This window comes from Natrix helvetica (assembly GCF_964273705.1).
Source record: "Natrix helvetica genome assembly, chromosome: 1".
NCBI lineage: Eukaryota > Metazoa > Chordata > Lepidosauria > Squamata > Natricidae > Natrix > Natrix helvetica.
The window spans coordinates 128,233,458-128,251,667 of NC_138548.1; the positions used below are offsets into that span (position 1 = coordinate 128,233,458).

The 18,210-nt window shown below is 43.8% G+C and overlaps 1 protein-coding gene across 4 annotated transcripts in view; it reads left to right on the forward strand.

The window, feature by feature from the left end:
- TNS1 (tensin 1) overlaps window positions 1-18,210 on the forward strand; it is a 401,394-nt gene that overhangs the window by 73,742 nt on the left and 309,442 nt on the right. Inside the window, exon 1 of one of the 4 annotated variants that reach the window (XM_081935974.1) lies at window positions 15,210-15,305. The exons of the other annotated variants lie outside the window; for them this stretch is intronic. Coding sequence (XP_081792100.1) covers window positions 15,225-15,305 — 81 coding nt within the window. The 5' untranslated portion in view covers window positions 15,210-15,224. Of the gene's footprint in view, window positions 1-15,209; window positions 15,306-18,210 lie in introns of those variants that run through there. 4 annotated transcript variants of the gene reach the window in all.

Here is an 18,210-nt window from a genome sequence, read left to right on the forward strand (position 1 = left end):
CCTGATGGAACCGGATAGGTTCCAGACGGAACTTGGGCCACCTCCTGTGGACCTGACCCGCCCCCGAGTAGAGGACCTGGTGGTCGCATGGAATAGTGCGGCTACCGGGGCCCTAGACCGGGTGGCGCCTTTGCGGCCTCTCCTGCGGCGAAGAACCACCCTGGCACCTTGGTTCACCGAGGAGCTAAGGGTTATGAAACGCCACAAGAGACGCCTAGAGAGTCGTTGGAGATCCTCCCGTTCCGAATTTGACCGAGCACAGGCACGAGCCTATTTGAAGACGTACCTTGTGGCACTAAGAGCGGCCAAACGTCAACATTGCGCTGCTCTTATTGCGTCTGCAGATAACCGCCCTGCCGCCCTGTTTCGGGTGACCCGTTCCCTCTTGTTTGAGAGACCACGGGAAGCCCCTTTACAGGGCAGAGCAGAGGAGTTTGGGAATTATCTACAGGACAAAGTCGCTCAAATCCGGATGGGATGGACCCCTTTCAGTGGTTCAGTAGAGACGCCCGTTGCGAGTCTTGAGGGACCGCTTTGGGAGGAGTTTGACTCGGTTGCCATCGAGGATTTGGACAGGTTGCGTGGACGTCTGCGACCCACCACATGTTTATTGGACCCGTGTCCCTCCTGGCTTGTACTGGCATCCTGGGAGGTCACGCGTGACTGGCTCCTGGGCCTGGTGAACGCCTCGTTGGGTGAGGGGTCTCTACCGGCCGCCTTGAAAGAGGCGGTGGTGAGGCCCCTGCTCAAGAAGCCTTCCCTGGACCCAACGGACCTAGTCAATTATCGTCCAGTCTCCAACCTTCCTTTTTTAGCGAAGGTTGTAGAGAGTGTGGTAGCACAGCAGTTCCCACGTCACCTGGAGGAAAATGATTATCTAGACCCGCGCCAGTCCGGCTTCCGACCCGGGTACAGCACGGAGACGGCCTTGGTCGCATTGGTTGATGATCTCTGGAGGGCCAGAGATAGGGGTTGTTCCTCTATCCTGGTCCTATTAGATCTCTCGGCGGCGTTCGATACCATCGACCATGGTATCCTGTTGCACCGGCTAGAGGGGCTGGGAGTCAGAGGCACCGTTTTACGGTGGTTTGGCTCCTACCTCTCTGGTCGGACGCAACGTGTGTTGACAGGGGAGCAGAGTTCGACCCGGAGGCCACTCACATGTGGAGTGCCACAGGGATCGGTGCTCTCGCCTCTCCTGTTCAACACATATATGAAACCGCTGGGCGAGATCATCCGTGGTTTTGGAGTGGGATATCATCTGTATGCTGATGATACTCAGCTATACATTTCCACTCCGAACCACCCCAATGAGGCCGTCGAAATGATGTCCCGGTGTCTGGAGGCCGTACGGGTCTGGATGGATGGCAACCGACTAAAACTCAACCCTTCCAAGACGGAGTGGCTGTGGCTTCCGGCCTCCCGGTTCAACCAGGTGCTTCCATCTCTGGCCATCGGGGGCGTCCAACTAGCCCCCATGGAACAGGTGCGCAATTTGGGCGTCCTCCTGGATACCCGGCTGTCCATGGATAACCATGTAACAGCCGTGGCAAGGGGGGCGTTCCATCAGGTTCGCCTGATGCGCCAATTGCGCCCCTTATTGGACCGGGATGCCCTACGCACAGTCACCCATGCGCTAGTGACGTCTCGCCTGGATTACTGCAATGCTCTCTACATGGGGCTTCCCTTGAGATGCACTCGGAGACTACAATTGGTCCAGAACGCGGCCGCGCGGGTGATTATGGGGAGGACTAGATACTCCCCTGTAACACCTCTCCTGCGCGAGCTGCACTGGCTGCCTGTGGTCTACCGAGTGCGTTTCAAGGTTTTGATTATGATCTTTAAAGCGCTCCATGGCACAGGGCCTAGTTATATGCAGGATCGCATCCTGCCCCACACATCCCTACGACCAATTCGCTCACACAGAGAGGGACTTCTCCGGGTGCCGTCCGCCAAACAGTGCCGGGGGGCAACACCCAGGAGCAGAGCCTTCTCTGTGATGGGCCCAGCCCTATGGAATGACCTCCCCCGTGACATCAGGATGATTTCCGATCTCCGCTCCTTCCGTGTACAGCTGAAGACCCACCTCTTTCAATTATCCGGCCTGGCTCAATCGCAATCGTAATTTTCCCATTCCTCCAAACTGTTTTTAAATTGTTCTTAAATATTAATTTTATTGGGTTTTTACAATTGGGGTATTTTAAAGCAGATTTTTAACTGTCTATTGATGTAATTTGCTTCCTCCTCCGTGTATGTACGTGTATGTATGTGTGTTGTGTATGTATGTACGTTTGGTGTTGTTATATATGTTTCATGTTATATGCTCCATTGTACGCCGCCCCGAGTCCTACTTGGAAAGGGAGCGGCTAATAAATCCAAATTTATTATTATTATTATTATTATTATTGATCATCCTTCTGACAAGCAAAATCAATGGGGAAGCCAGATTCACTTAAGAAGCATGTTGCCAACTTAATAACTGCAGTGATTCACTTAACAACTGTGGCAAGAAAGGTTGTAAAACGGACAAAATGTATTTAACAAATGTCTCCCTTAGCAACAAAAACTTTGGGCTCAATTGTGGTCGTAAGTCAAGGACTACCCGTATTAACTACTCTGCTCTCCTAAACTAACTGCATCATGTTTCATGCTTTGGATTGAGTCGGATCATTGCGGTGTCGGAGAAGGGGGGATTACATCAGTTTAAAATGTCATCTGGCTACATTAATGGTTGTTTTATGATTCTGACTGCTGTGTATTTTGGGGATTTTTTTGTACGGTATGTATTTTATTTATCTATGTTTATGTTAAGCCGGCGTCTCCTATGTTAGATGGGGGGGGCAATATAATTCATTAAATAAGTAACTAAGATCTCGTTTCACATCCTACTTTATGATGCATTGGATGCCTGGCAACACTTTTGGACATGCAAAGACAGTCTGAGTTTGGGTAAAGGGATTTGACAGGCATGGGTGAAAAGGGCAAGGGAGAATCGGATTGCCCAACTCTTCCCAGGTTCTTGGTTGCTAAGTGGCTGGAGTCATTCCTGTTTGTGGGGGAATGCAATGATGGCTAATCTGCCCTTCCTTCCATTACACCTCATAATGATTCTTTAAATCATGCTAATGAACTGGGTCTCTACCCCCCATCCAGCTTGACCCTGGAGGGCAGCCTGGATCCATTATGTTAGTGAATGGGTTGTGGCTAAGATTTATAGAGCTGGAGGGGGGGGACTGTGAAGTGGTCTAGCTGGCTCCTTGGGCCTTGCAAGAGACACCTGGGCTGGTCTTAAAGGTAATTAGTGAGCCAGTGCTGATGGATGAGAGGCCCCGATTGCTGCTGAACTCAGCAAGAGGGTCTTGTCGGCCGGAGGCGCTCCTTTTGATGCCCTGAGTGTAATGAAGTCTCCGATTTGAAATCTTCATTAGGACTCTCGATCTGTTTGGCTTGTAATTTTATATGGAGGGCCATTTGGGTGTCGAGCAAAACAGGTCTCAAATTTTCATTCAGTTATCATCTTCTCTGCTGCTGCTGATGTATAGTCTTCTCTCCAAAGGAAAATTTGTATGGGAAGAGGGGGGAATGACTTCTTTGTTGTTTTACAGTTATTTATTCTGCCTTTATCCTAGACATCTTCAAGGGGTTCAGGTTGTATATCTTTGGTAAAACAAAACCGGTTTAAAAAAGAACCATCAATAAGTTCACACTGATGCACTTCATTTTTTAAAAGGCAAAAAACCCCAACATAGCACCAATAAAGCAGTGTTAAATTATTCCCGCCCCCAAATCAGTTCAATTAAAAAAAAGTTAGCCCACCTAAACAAACAAGTACGGTAAATAAAAACAAAAAGGGGAAATTCTATAAAATCAGGCTGCAGCCAGTGAAAAAAAATCCAAAACAGAAGCACCATTTTAGGACTATCTCTTTGGCCACGTTTCTTGATTTTTCTCATTCTCCAAATGTTAATTTTAAGTCCAGGAATTCTAGCTGCATGTGGGTACCCCAAGAATGCAACCGCTTACTGCCACAACAGCTTGGCACTCTCTCTCCTTCTCTCCCTCCTCTCTTACTCTCTCTCCCCCCCCTCTCAGAATGAGGTAGAGGATCTTTCTTCTCCATCCATCCAGAACTTGCAGAATTTTTCCCAACTCCCCAAACTGGAAAGACTTACATGCAGTTAGCCAAACACTTCACTTGTACTCTTAGAGGATCTATCTCTTCTTCTGTTTCCGGGGCTGATTGACAAGTTCAATTGCCAAACTTCAAGCAACCAGTTTTAAGACCATTGGTCCTTTTGCTACAATCTCTGACTGGGGGAGTTTTGGAGCAAAAAAACAGGTTGGAAGAGTTTCGTGTCTGATGCACAAAGGCATAAAGGTCAGTCTCTCTTCCTAGACCATGGCTCTGGTGGGGCAGAGTGATGGTCTTTTGGCTACTTTTCCCCCACCCCTTTTTTGGCAAATATGCTGTGCGGTGGGGAGAATTAAATGATATTTTGAAAACAAGTAGCAATTAGAATAGAGGAGCAAAAGTATTGCTAACACCACCATTTTGTTGACCTTGGTAGTCCTTCCTGGCCAAATGCATGTTTCAATAATTGCACTGGGTATCAAGTCATTTTCAAATGGAATTTCACATGTACACATAAAATAAATGGGAGATCCAGTCACTTATGCCTTTTATACCCTATTAGTTTGACCCCAAGGCAGAAACAACAGCTTTCAACTATTATTTTTTTTCATCCAAATATCAAATATTTTACAAATTCTGGTCAAATTATCTTATTTTGAGATTTGGAAAGGCATCTCAAGGGATATTCGTCTCCATCAAAGAGGAATTTCATTTTGAAGCATCTATATACTAATGCATTTTTGAGTTTGCCATCTGTGATGTCCCAATCTCACATATATTTTATATCAGTGAATATCTTAAGAGTTGTAGACCTTAGTCTGATTTCCTTTGGGGACATAAAAGAGGAACTTTATTTTGCAGGCCAAAAGTTGTAGTAGAAACTCATCATATGCATCCTTTTTGTGATTACAATTCTTTATTGGACAAATGTGATTGGATACACAAGGAGTTTGTCTCTAGTGCATAAGCTCTCAGTGTACAAACAAGCAACAAATGATTATAATCATAAAATACAATCATCATAAATCATAAAATACAATAGTCGTAGGATACTAAATAAGCAATCAACATAAATCATAAGATACAAACAACAAATGTATAGTCATAAGAAGCTAAGGAAATAGGTAATAGGAAAAATAAGAAGGATAATAGTACAGCTCTACTGAGTGGTTTGACATCGCAAGGCATAAGGCAATGTTGTGGGAATTAGTTGTTAAGCAGAGTGATGGCATGGTGGGGGGGTCACACACACAATAATGGCATACAATTACTCGTGGAGGGGGAAAGATGAATTGGACTGAAAATCCAGGGATTTCCGCCTCCCCTTCTCTGGATATTGTTACGTTGTTGACTTGGCACTATAAGCATCAGCTGCTGGTTAAAAACAAACAGTATTACCCAATCACAAAATGCCTCTGCCATTGTCCTACACCAGAGTACACAAGGAGGACCATAATAGATTTAAAGCAGCATGCTGAAGCTCTGCTGCTCTCAAGGTGAATGGGAGCAGAAGATCCATTTTGTAAGATGTCAGAGGTTTTCTGAGGTAAAATGCTTCAGAATATACAAGGTTATATTTCCGCTCAACATCCCCAGAACAAAAAGAGAAATAAATGTTGCCCCATGCTGTACTTTGGAGGCCACAAAAAGATATGGTCCTGGGGTGTGCCTCTTACACCTCTGTCCTATGGTATTGTAGAGCACAACAACAAAAAAGGAACCAAAATTATACAGTTCATCTTTAGTATTATATATGAACAAATAGTAACAAAGTGTTTTCAAAATAGACTGTCACAACAATGAAATAGATCCCAACATTGTGGGGGAAGTAATGAATTTCCAGAATCACAAAATCCAGATTCTGGTATTGTTTCCAGATTCTATTTTGCAATGAAACTACGATGATATGATCTTAGGGGACTCTGAGGTTGGATGAGCAGCTTAGAAGGCTTCTTTTGCAGGCCACAGATTGTTCCTCCTTAGCATAGGATTATGAAACTGAATTGAAAATCTCTGAATTAAAAAGTTGTGCCTTAGCTATAAATTGAACATATGGCACAAGGTAGCGCAACAAATAAATGTTGGATAGTTTGTGTGTCAGTGTCAGGCAAAAAAAAAAGTGCCCTTGATTCTCAAAGAAAGTTTCTCAAACTTTCTCCTGTTGCCTTTCCAGGAGGTTGAAACCTATCTCACTAGGCAATGAAGTCAGCTGGGCTACGGAGGACTTGGGTACATCTAACACTTTGTAAACTTTTTAAAGAGGAGGTGAAACAGCAGTAAAAACACTTACAGGTGATAAAGGGCTTTAATGAGTTGGCTCTTTGATAGCACAGCTGTAAACTGATAGGGCCTGGGGGTAAGAAGGATTAGTTAAGGGAAGGTGGGGGGGGGAGGAGAAAACTGTTAATCTGTCAGGAATCATATTAATGTCTTTTTACTGGTTATGAAGGACAACTAATTGTAGACATTTTCTGAATTTGCCCCACTTTAAGGACAATGGACTCTTCATATATTTCAGCTTGTCAGGCTAGGATACAATTAAAAGTTGAATTTGGGAAGCAAACTTTTCTGTCTGAATCTTTTTAATACATTAACTATCAAATAGCAGTAAGGTTTCCATGTGGCTAATAACCAGAGTTGGTACAATTTAATTCATTTTCTGGGAGACACAACAGACTGATCAGGGATGCTGGATTTCAGAACCTGCTAAGCTAAAATGTCACTGCTTCTTTGTGGGTCAGTGCCTCTTACAACTATGGCTGCAGTGTTATAATAGTCTCTATGGCAAAGTGCATATGGAACCCCTTTTTTGGAAGTCATGCAATAGAGTTGAGATGCCTCTCTGAGAGAGCCTTCCAATTCTGAAACCATTGAGAGTAATATCTCTAACAGAGATGTCTTCAGAGATCTCCTTGGATCCAATGAAGGATAACTCTGTGAAAGTTAACATTCTTGGAAAACTGTTGAAAAAGAATGACACATTGGGCAACTGGTTTGCTGAGAATATTTGTAATATATGTCTATATTTTCCTTAAGATGTTGGGTATATATTCTGAATTGCAGACTATGTCCAACAATCCAACTTTTGGTTATTCCCTGTTCCAGAATGTAAGCAAATACCAGTTATTGCTTCTCAGGTTCAGTAGAAGGCAGAATCTCTGGCTTCTGCCTGATGGGTGATATTAGTGGCTGTTAGGATGTACATAGTTAAATGTCTTTTTCTTGAGGTCTGCTGCAGCACTATAGAAGATGAGCACTCTCCTGCAAGCTAATTATCAGGATATGCTTGCCAAAATGTCAGCTGCAAATCAATTATAATCAGAACCTATATGCAGAGCTGAATCAGAAAGATGGAAACTTATCATTTAGCCTTCAAACTTGGCAGTAAAAAGTCCCTTGAATGCAAAATGCAAAATATTTAATCTTGTTTTACTGGCTTTAATTTTCAGAATGGTTTAAGGAACATTGATAGGATAGGCATGGGGTAGAATACTAAATAGATGTCCCTTTGATTTTCAATTCTTGCTTCCCTTTGCCTATTCTTCCTTTGACCTGCACTCAGCAATAGAATAAATCTATGTAATTAACTGATAGATTTGTTTGTACCGGGTGACAGAACTCCCAAAAGATGCCCTAGTCTTTTCTTTTTTCAATAGGAATCTGCAACAATTTCCATACTGGACTTGATGGGTTGATTCCTTTTTCTCATCTGCGAATGTTCTACTGGTAGCAAAACCTAGCCTACCTCAAGCTCCGAAATGCAACACTGGAGAACCTCCAAATATTGCTGAATTAGAACTCCCAACATTTCCCTCAAAGAATATTTGCTATTGTGATAAAATTCCCCACCTCCTTCGCAGACATTAGGGAAAAAGCTGTGGACTAGAGTACTTGATGCTGGTCATGTGGTGGGGGAGAAGCATTTGTGACACCACCAGATAGAACCAACCCACCCTGTGCGCTCATCTTGGATGGTGGTGTTTCATGTCACTCATTCAGAGGTGGTATTCAGAAGGTTCTGACCAGTTCTGGAGAACCAGTAGCGGAATTTTTGAGTAGTTTAGAGAACCAGTAAATACCTCGGACTGGCCCCGCCCCCATCTGTTCTCTGCACCCCGAGTCCCAGCTGATCAGGAAGAAATGGGGATTTTGCAGTATCCTTCCCCTGCCACGCCCACCAAGCAATGCCACACCCACCAAGTCACGCCCACAGAACTGGTAGTAAAAAAATTTGAATCCCAACATTGCACTCATTGCTATGAGATGTGGAGGTCCAGAGGCAGAGCCTTTCAATAATGATAGGCATATTCCTTGGCAGGTTTTTCTGGGAAGACAATTAAGGCCAATTCTTTCAAGGCATTGGAGGAACACTGTTGCCTTTTTGCTGGAGTAGTCACCTTTTATTAGCGAAGAGTCACTGACTTTAACTATCCAGGCCTGCTGATATTTGGGGAGTATGTACATCTAATTATTATGGCTGGTCTCACAATCATCCAGATGTTTAAACTGGATTTGACATTTTTATCCACCTATTGAGCTCTTTCCAAGGGCCTGAGATAGGGAGGTGTGGTTTTTTTGATGGTGTTAAAGGTATAATGGTGGGATGTACGTTCTGAATAAAGCTGCCTTTTGCAATTGACTGGTGGTGATTTTGTCAGTGCTGATGGGTTCACGTGATGGTCCAGATGTTTTGGGTTTGCACTCAAGGCACCTATTACTGTTGGTACTACCTTTGCTTCCTTTCCCCCCAGTCCTCCTATTTCTATTTGCAGGTATTTATATTTTGTAATTTTTTTCAGTTCTTTCTCTTCACTTCTGCTATCACCAAGTACTGCCATGGCCAGCTGTCCACTATGCAAATTTTTTGTTTTTCTTACTGACAGTTGTTATATCTGGGGAGTCATGAGCTGGTGTTTGTCTGTTTGAATTCTAAAATCCAAGAGTGCTTTGGTGTTTTCATTTCTATTATTTTGTCTATTTTCTGGTCCCACCTGTTCTTGCTTGCAGGCAACTGATATTTTTTGCAGATATTCCAATACATCATTGTTGCTACTATGCAGTGGTGGGTTTCAATTTTTTTTAGAACCTCTTCTGTAGGTGTGGCCTGCTTTGTGGGAGTGGCTTGCCAGCCATGTGACCAAGTGGGGAGTAGCTTGGCAGTCATGTGACTGGGTGGTCATGGCCAACTTGTAAAATGTAGTGAAACTTACTTAACAACGCTCCTGCTTAGCAAACAAATTTTAAGACTTTAAGGTTTAGATAGGACTCTTAGAGGCAGGCAGGGCAATTGGTGAGCCAGCCAATCAGTGAGCGGTGGGCGGGGCAAGCGTGGTGCAGATGGGCGGAGGGAGGGAGCTGGAACCGGTTCTAAACGGCACAGTAGATTTGTGGGACCTCTTCTATAGAACTGGCAGGAACCCACCCCTGCTACTATGTCATGCTGTTGTTTGTGGTCACTGTGCAACTTTCTTGCAGCAACTAACTTGGGGATCCACTGTTTCTTCCACTTCTTTGCAGGGACAGCATTTTCTGTCTGTTGCTGTCTTCCCAATTCTGGTTTGGTATGCATTTGTTCTTAAGGCTTGGGTCATGTGCAGCCATAATTAGCCTTTCTGTCTCTTGTTTCAACTTTTCTGCTCTTAGCCATTGTCAGTTCTTGTTGTTATCTGCTTTCACTTTTTTTCTCTGTGTGTGTGTGTACTGGCCAGTGGTGGGTTCCGGATCCCGTTGCAACTGGTATGGTGCAACAGGGCCCAGTATCCACCACATGAATGTGTGCAGCACGCGCGCAGCATGCACCTGCGTCCTTACCTCCTCTGATGCTCCGCGACGCTCCAGCTGCTCAGCGGAGCGTTGTGCAGGCACCGTACCCTCTGTGTACGTGCGTGGAAGTGCTGAAGAGCTCAAATACAGGTAAGGAGGGCGGGCGGGCGATGGGGCCCACTGGAGCACCCTACCAGAACGGTACACGGTGCTCCCAACAGGCACTGGTATGCCCGTACTGGGGCGTACCTCCTGCAACCCACCACTGGTATTGGCCATGTAATACTTTGCCTTGCCATGTTTCTTTTCTATTCATTTAGTCTTTCTTGTAGCCAGTTTAGTTTTTCCAGTACTCAGTAGGGCTTCATGGTATACTAGCTTCAGTGCATCTTCACATATTCCTCCCCTTTTATTTCTTCCACTATCCGGTATGCTTACAATATTCCACGCCCACCTATTTTCCTTGGTAAATAGAGTCTGTCAACATCTATCTAATGATGGGAACAGCCTAGCTGTTAATTACCTTGATGGTATTTTCTCTTAGTTTGGACTCAAATCTTCACCTTCCTGATCTTTTCTAACCTTCTTATTGACTTCAGTGTTGTCATACTGTCAGCTTGAAGGATGCCCAGATATTTGTAGTGATCATCTTAATTCATTCATTATTTCCATAGTGCATTTTGAATCCTTCAGTTTTCATTATTTTCCCCTTGTTGATGGTGAGAGTGGCAAGTATGTCCAGTCCCAACTCCTTTGCACTTATTATTCCTTTTAGAGACTATTTTTATAATTGATGTTGGGTTCTTTGGGGAGAGGGGAAAGGTTGTTTTGCATTTATATGGTTCATCAATATCTTCATTGCTGTATGCCACGGGGAGTTGTTATTGATTTAGCAGTATATAAACAGGGATCGATAAATTCTATAGCTTTAATTTTGATTTACAGCAACTTATTAATTAAGTACAACTTAGGCTGACATATTCTTAGAGAAGAAATCCTTAAAACTATAGACTGAACTTTATCCTAATATGATCAGTTATGGTTGTCTGGATTATTTTCTACACTGTATATTAATATTGCCTATAGCTGTGAATAGTCCTGGAAATCATTAGAGAGCAACTTAGACCTCGCTTGGTGAAAATTTTTAAGTATTATGTTTGGTTTTCCTCCCCCCCCCCCTTCTGTAGGATGATGGCAGATCTGGGTTAATTTTATGCTGCCCAGAGGGCAGTGTGATTTAACCAGAAACTCCTTTGGTACCACTTCAGAAGAAGACCACGCCTATTGAGAAAGTGCTAAGCCTGTACTCCAATTACAGATTATTTCCTGTGCAGGTTTATTCTGTTCTGTCCAGCTAATTGTATCCTTGAGGACTTAGAATATCCCCCCTAGGTTACCAAGGAAAGGGAAGCTGACTTTTTCTATTAGTTTGAGTTTCTGTGTCACAAATTTAGGTGCATTAAGGACGAATGAGCTAATAATATCTGTGAACGAATTTCCGAGACTATGTTTATTAATTTGTATAATTGAACAGATGGAATTTCCTTGTACTCAATCATATATATTAATGCTGAGCAATGCTTTCTTCCCTAACGTATTGACCTTTATACTATAACTTCCATCATCCAAAGCAACATGTCTGTACTCCACCCCATCTGGGGAAGGTGCTTCTAGGCCTTTTAGGTGGAGTAGTACAAGCCTAGATTGTTGCTAAAACATCCCACTTCACAGCGCATCAGCCAATGCATGCAAGCCTTTATTTCCAGCAGAATAAGGATAATATATTTTGATCCCCCTCTGTGCTTTGGGAAAAAAGCCAAAATATGATGACGGTCGGTTCATTTCTCTGCCGTTTACTTTTTTTTCTTTCCAAGCAACCAGTGATTGGTCCACCCCCTGCTGGGTTCCTCAGGCTTGTCTAATCTGGAAAGTGAATGTGAACTGGGCTGGTGAAAAATAATAGGAACCAAATGTCAGCCTGGCTGTTCAGGACAAACAGAGTTTCAGAACCAAGCTGTTCTCAGCTGGTCGAAACCTAGCGGTATGAAGCTGGCAAAAAGTAAACCAGTGTTATACCAGTAGTACACCGAAGACCCATGCACTGAATTCAACGGCTGCTGCTGTTGCTTTGCCCACTAAAAACGCTGCTTAGCTTATTTCCCCTGCCCTCCTATTACTTGCCCTTCTTTGTATGGACGCAAACTCTCCAAAGCTGAAAAGTCACATTCTTCTTTGAGCCTCATGCTGTTGCTTGGGTGCTTAATAAAAGCACCTCAGTTTCATGAAGTTGTTATCAAAAAGGAGTTACGGTGCCTTTTCTGAAAATGTGCTGTTCGCTTTGGAAACCTCCGGGGGGGGGGCACATTTTGTTCATTCTCCTCTCTTTCATGTAATTGAACACTGGACCCCTTCTGGGTGAGCCACCAATTAGTTGAGGAGTGAGAGGTTGTGGTAATGCTATATTTTTGTTAATGGGTTACACAAGACATCATCTTGCTGAGTAGCCCCTTGGAGAAGCTAAAGCCCATTAATATCCCTCTTACAATCTCCCTCACCCCTTCCAAGCATCTCCACTGCTTTATTCTCCCATCCTGTGTTTAATTTTGTTCCTGGCTTATCTCACTGGAGAAGTGGAGCCCTGAGAAAGTTTTGATGTCTCTAGTTTCTGCTTACAGTTATGTGATTCTCCTTCGGCATCACAAGAATTTATGGTTAAATGTCCTTAACGTCGGGTTTGATTCTTAAACCCAAACAGGAGAGATGCTGGGACTGATGCTTGCCTTGTAACTACAATCTGTAACCTAGAAAATATGCAAACAGTCCACCGTTCCCCTTTGTTTGCCATTCCAAACCCTTCCTTTCTCCCAACTCTTCCTTGAACGTTCATTCTTCTGCAACCTTTCCTTACCATCCTCAATCTCTGTCCAATTCTTCCCAGCGATCCCCCCCCCCCAACTGGAAGCTTTCCCATCCTATCGGCCTGGTCTGTTCCACCTTCTTCACCGCCTTCTCCTTTGCTCATTCTCTCCCCCAACCTCTTGAGAAGCTGCAGCTTCCCTGTTCCTTCCAAAAGAAAAGAACCTGCAGCAATTATTTTTAGCAGAGGAAGCCAGGACACTGGGATTCTGTTTCATATTCTCTTCTACTAATGAAAAAGGCTACATTTTTAACCCTTTTTGATGGATTGTTTGTTCCAAAACCATCCAACCAAACAAAAAATGCAGTCCTTTTCATCAGGATAAATGGCTATGAACATCCAATATTGCAACACCCTCTACTGATGAAGAAAAAAGTTACAGCTTCTTTTGAAAGTTTGCAATTACAACCCTCCCAAATATTAATAAAGGAGTATGAGATATATAAAAAATAAAATACAAATTAAGTTTAAAAAAAGGCTCCACCAACTTTTGGAATGTACACATGGCCACGTCATATCAATCCTGCTATGGCCCTGAGGTCAACGGTAGCTGGGATCAAGATGCTTTTCTGAATCCCAGGTGTGCAGTGTTTCTCTAAGGGTAGGTGGGGATGCTGATGGTAGATCAGTCTGAACATGATTCCGAGCAGGCTTTTTCCTCGTTATTCCCTGGAAAGTGTTCCTGATGTCTCTTTCAATTCCCTGATCTTAATCCAGAACAGTTTATAATAGTGTTGTTTTCACTCTTCTGGAGCTTTTATACCATGCTCATATCTTATGTCACTGTGAGACTCTGTGTGTGCAGAGCCTGCTTTAAACACGGGGGCTTGTCTTTAGAGTCCTCTGCTCACAACATCAATCACACCCCCCCCCCCCAAGTGTTAATGCTAATGTCTCCCTGTAGACGTGGTTGATTTTTATGTTCCTCTGAGCAAGTTCTTCTGTTCCTTCTTCCAGGATCAGTCTCCTGATTGCAGAGTTACCAGGTCCTTCAATTCTGGAATTAGGTCGTCCCTTCATCTCCATGTTTGATCCTACTTACTCTCTCCAACTCTGGCAATTGCTCAATTACTGCTTGTTTTATTTTAATTATAGGTGTATATGGTCCATTGTATTGTATGGTATTGTTTTGAGTGCTTTCTTTCTCTTTGTTAATATGCTTTTTTTTTTTGGTTCAGCCAGTAGCTTGTGAACATGTCCAGATGGAAATCCCAGTCTCAGATAGTCCTATGTGTCTCACTGTGCAACAATGAGATTGTGGGAATATTTGAACTTTCTGTGAAAGCAGAAAGTCACAAACAAGATCTAGTATTAATCAGAGGACAAATCTCCCCAATGAATATTATATGGGATCATCTATTTCTCTTTTAATAAACCATATTCTATTTTCTCCATCCCTTTCCCACAGATAAAGATAGTAAGAAAGAAACGTCTACCGTCTTGCTCTTAAAATAGAAGTGTATCCAAAATTTCTACTACTACTATTTTTTTTAAAGCAAAAACCTTCCGAAACGCGGTGGGGGCACTTAGATTGCAATAATTGTGGCGGCAGCCATACTTAAAAGTTTTTTTTTGAAACCCAGCAGTACCGTATCTCCTTTAAAACAAAAAGGATCAGCATCTTCTTCTTATGCCCCTCGTGGACTTTGATCTTTTCGGATTAGAACACTCTCGTTTGCAATGAAACTCCCGTGTCCATTCGGGACCTAAACTCTTATTATTGATCAAAAAATAAAATAACATAAAGCATTACGGTGTTGTACGTTTAACATCAGAATTTGCTTGGTGCAATGCAAGCCAGAGAACCTTTTATCCTAGCCAAAGGATTTCAGTTCTCCTGAATATTGATTTTTCACTGATCAAATGCTTAGATTTCGCTAGAGACGCTTCCTTACCCTTCTGTTGCTTAGGGGCCCCAAATCCACCTGAATCTCCCCAAAGCCGTTTGGGTGTTCTTTGGCAGTACGCAGCCGAACCGATCATGGGTCCTTCCTCCCCCCCCAATCCCCCCAGATCCAGATGCGACGCTCCGCCCCGCGCTCCCCTTTCTCTGGTGACGCCGCCACCGCCGCCGCGATTTGCAGCGGGACCCATTCAACGCTATAAAAGCGCGGCAAAGTTCTGCAGCTGGCCAGGCGGGAGGGGTTGGGAGAGAGGGGAGGGGTTTTGTGCCCATAAAGAGAAGGGTTTTGGTCCCAGGCCCCGCCCCCTTCTCCCCTTCCTTAAGAGAGGTGAGGAAGGCTGCACTAAGAAAGCAGGAGGGGTGGGGGGGGGGAACCTAAAATAAAAACTCCGCGCCGATACTAGGAAGGGAAAGCGCTGGTGGGCGAGAATGAGCTGCCTTCTCCTCCGCGTCCGTGCCTGCCCCTCCTGCCCTGGCTTAGCCGGAGGATGTGAGCCGCCGATGCTGTAATGCTCTCAGTTTCCCTGAGCCTCTCCACGGGCCGATCGGATGACAGGATGACCTGGGTTTGCCTATCCTGCATGCTTTGGGTACGTAAGAGCGCCCGATCCGAAGTTTGGGGGGTGGGTGGGATGGTGGTGGTGGTGGTGAAGAAGGATCTCGGTTTGCAACCGAGGGTAGCCGAGGAGAGAGTTGGAGAAGAGTTGTCCGCGGGATGGAGGGATTGGAAAGCTCCGCTCGCGCAAGCCTTGCCCAAGGCTGGCTGGAAAGAAAGGCGTCCCGGGGCGGGAGGAGAGAGAGAGAGACAGGGAAGGGGAAGGAAAGCCCTGTTAAGGGATTCCATCTGGATGCAGGGTTTGCGAGGAAAGCCTTTGATGCTTGCTGAGAAGCAGATGTCCGGCTCTCTCTCTTTCTCTGCTGCTTGCCGTGCTGCTAGAACTGCTGGCGACCAGAGAGCGGGCCTTAAAAAGCACGTTCTCCTTCTTCCCCCCTCTTCACTGTGCTCTTCGTTTCAGTGCGAGGGACACGTTTCTTTTCACTGGTCCAACACCCCCCCCCCCCCCGCCTCCTTCCACATTATCTGGACTTGGTGGTAAGGAAGGAGACGGTGTATAGACAGATTCAGAGAGGAGTGGGGAGAAGAAAGGGTGATGTTGGGAGGCCAGATGGTGCAAGCAGAGGTTGGCTTGGGCTTAAGGGGTGCTTTAAAGAATGAAGAATGCTGGCTGAGCTTCAGTGGAGGATTGGGCTGGGATTTTTGGAGAATGGCAGTACCAAAACATCTGGAAGGTGTCCAGTTGGGAAAAGCGGATGCATCTGAAGGGGAATGCCAGGTGTTATAAACCAGCAGAGTAGAGATGTTAATGTGATCTATAACATGTTCCCCTCTGCATGAGAACAAACAGGACTTGTTACTTAAGCTTATCAGAGCAGAACTATTGCCTCTTGTGGGAGAGGAAATTACAACACCAGCATTGGGATGTAACTTTAAAATGAGTAGAAGATGGCAAAAGAATTCTGGATTTTGTGTGTCCAGGGTACAGCACCCTGATTGCTAACACTGCTAACCAAATGCTGATAGGAGGCACAACTGCAACTCCTCTTGGATATCCATTTATTATTATAAAGGAAGATTTTTGTGTTGCTGTGTGCGGGTGGGGGAGAATCAAATATAACTAATGGAGGATACATTTGCATGAAAAGAGAACTTTGCTTCTTCAGAGCTCAGCCTGTCTGCTTGGTCCCAGTTACAACCCACTGTTTGTGACATCGCTTTGTTTCCATAGTGATACTTTGGGTGGTCCCAAAGGCGAACTGGGATGGGTGGGGGTGGGTGGGGGAAATGACAGAATGAATTTAAGTAGATGCCACCCCCCCAATAATAAATAATCAACTCATTCTGGGAAATAGTCTTGGAAAATGAGAAAGGATAGTGCTTAGATAAGAGGTTTCTAATTTAGTGAATTCCAGAATTAGTCAAGAGATTTTCAGACTTAACATTTAATATATAGGTCGATTAACTCCAAAGAGATATCAGTGTGTTAAGTTTTTCATACTGATGTTTATAAGTTAAGTATGGAGATTAAATATCTTGGTGTATTTCTTACTGTAGTGGGCTGCTAATTTTTCCCTTTAGAAATGACCACAGAGGGATACATTCTTAGAGAGCTGATACAAATAAATATTTGTAACATTATGGCTGTCTTCATCCAACAAACGTAGGTCTGTTAAAAAATAATGGCTGCATTTTTGTGGCTAGCTTTATTTCTGCAAATTTAGTCCATTTGGGAAGTTTATGTTTCAGTGTATGATGTCAATCAAAAACACTGGTTAATTCAGTGACTAAGTTAAGTGTGTTGTGTAAACGTGGCCTTTTGTGATCATTTGCTGAATGCTTTGGCACGGTAACTTGTCTTGGGGCAAGTTAGACATTTATTTTGAATTCACTGCATGCTTGAAATATGAGGGTTGAGCAATTTTGCAAAGGAGTTTATTTCTATCTTGTTTACAGTTACAGACTAGCAGTTTCTGTGGTTGAAGCCACTGCTCTCGAGAACAACCCAAACTCTTGAAGCAAAGAACCAAATACTTTGGTTCTTTGTAGGAAAACATTTTTCAACCATCTTTCAAAAGTGCAGGACTTCATGTCCCATAATCCATAGTCAGTGTGTAATTGGAAACTTAACATAACATATCTAGAAGGTGTAAGGTTGAGAAAGCTTGTTTTACTGTATAGAACATGATGCTATGTTTGAAGAAGAGACAAATTTCAAACTTCCTTGGACTCACGGGAATAGTCTTTGATGTATGTCCCTGCGTATAGAGAATGACAAAGCCATTTGTCTGTCGTTACAGTCCCATGTTAAGGAATTACAAGGTTCAAGATCTATGATCCCTCCCTTGACATCAGACATCATGATAAATACATAACTTTGTAAACTGTGATCTCAGAGTGTCTGGAGATAACACAGACTTCTACTTCTTGCCTGCTGATCCCTTAATGGGCTAATGAAACTCTTCGGAGTTTAAATCTTCCAGTGTATGTGGGGCTTTACTCTGGTTCCAGGGGGAAGAGGGGGGAATACATACACAATTGGGATGATTTACATGAAGTGATGTAATTTATCATTGTGGACAGGAGCAAGGGAACAGTCTGATTAGGTCAGAGAGTTCACTGTAGTCAGCATCCTTTCTTAGATAATGGTTACTTCCAGATGCTTTAAAAGTAGAAAGGTGGAAAGGTTTGAACCACATGGGGTACTGACCAGGAGTTCCAGTTCCTCGTGATCACTTCCAGCTTTTTATAATCTGACAGTTCTGGCAGTTCTCAGGAATTTTATTTATTTTTTTCAAAAACAGCAGAAAAGATCAGTGGTAGCCTTCTGAGAGGTGTGGGGTTAGAAAGAAGAAATCCATCTAATAATCAGATACTAGTTCAAGAGCAGAAGCATCCCTTTCTAATTTAATAATATGTATTTATAATCAAATGGATTT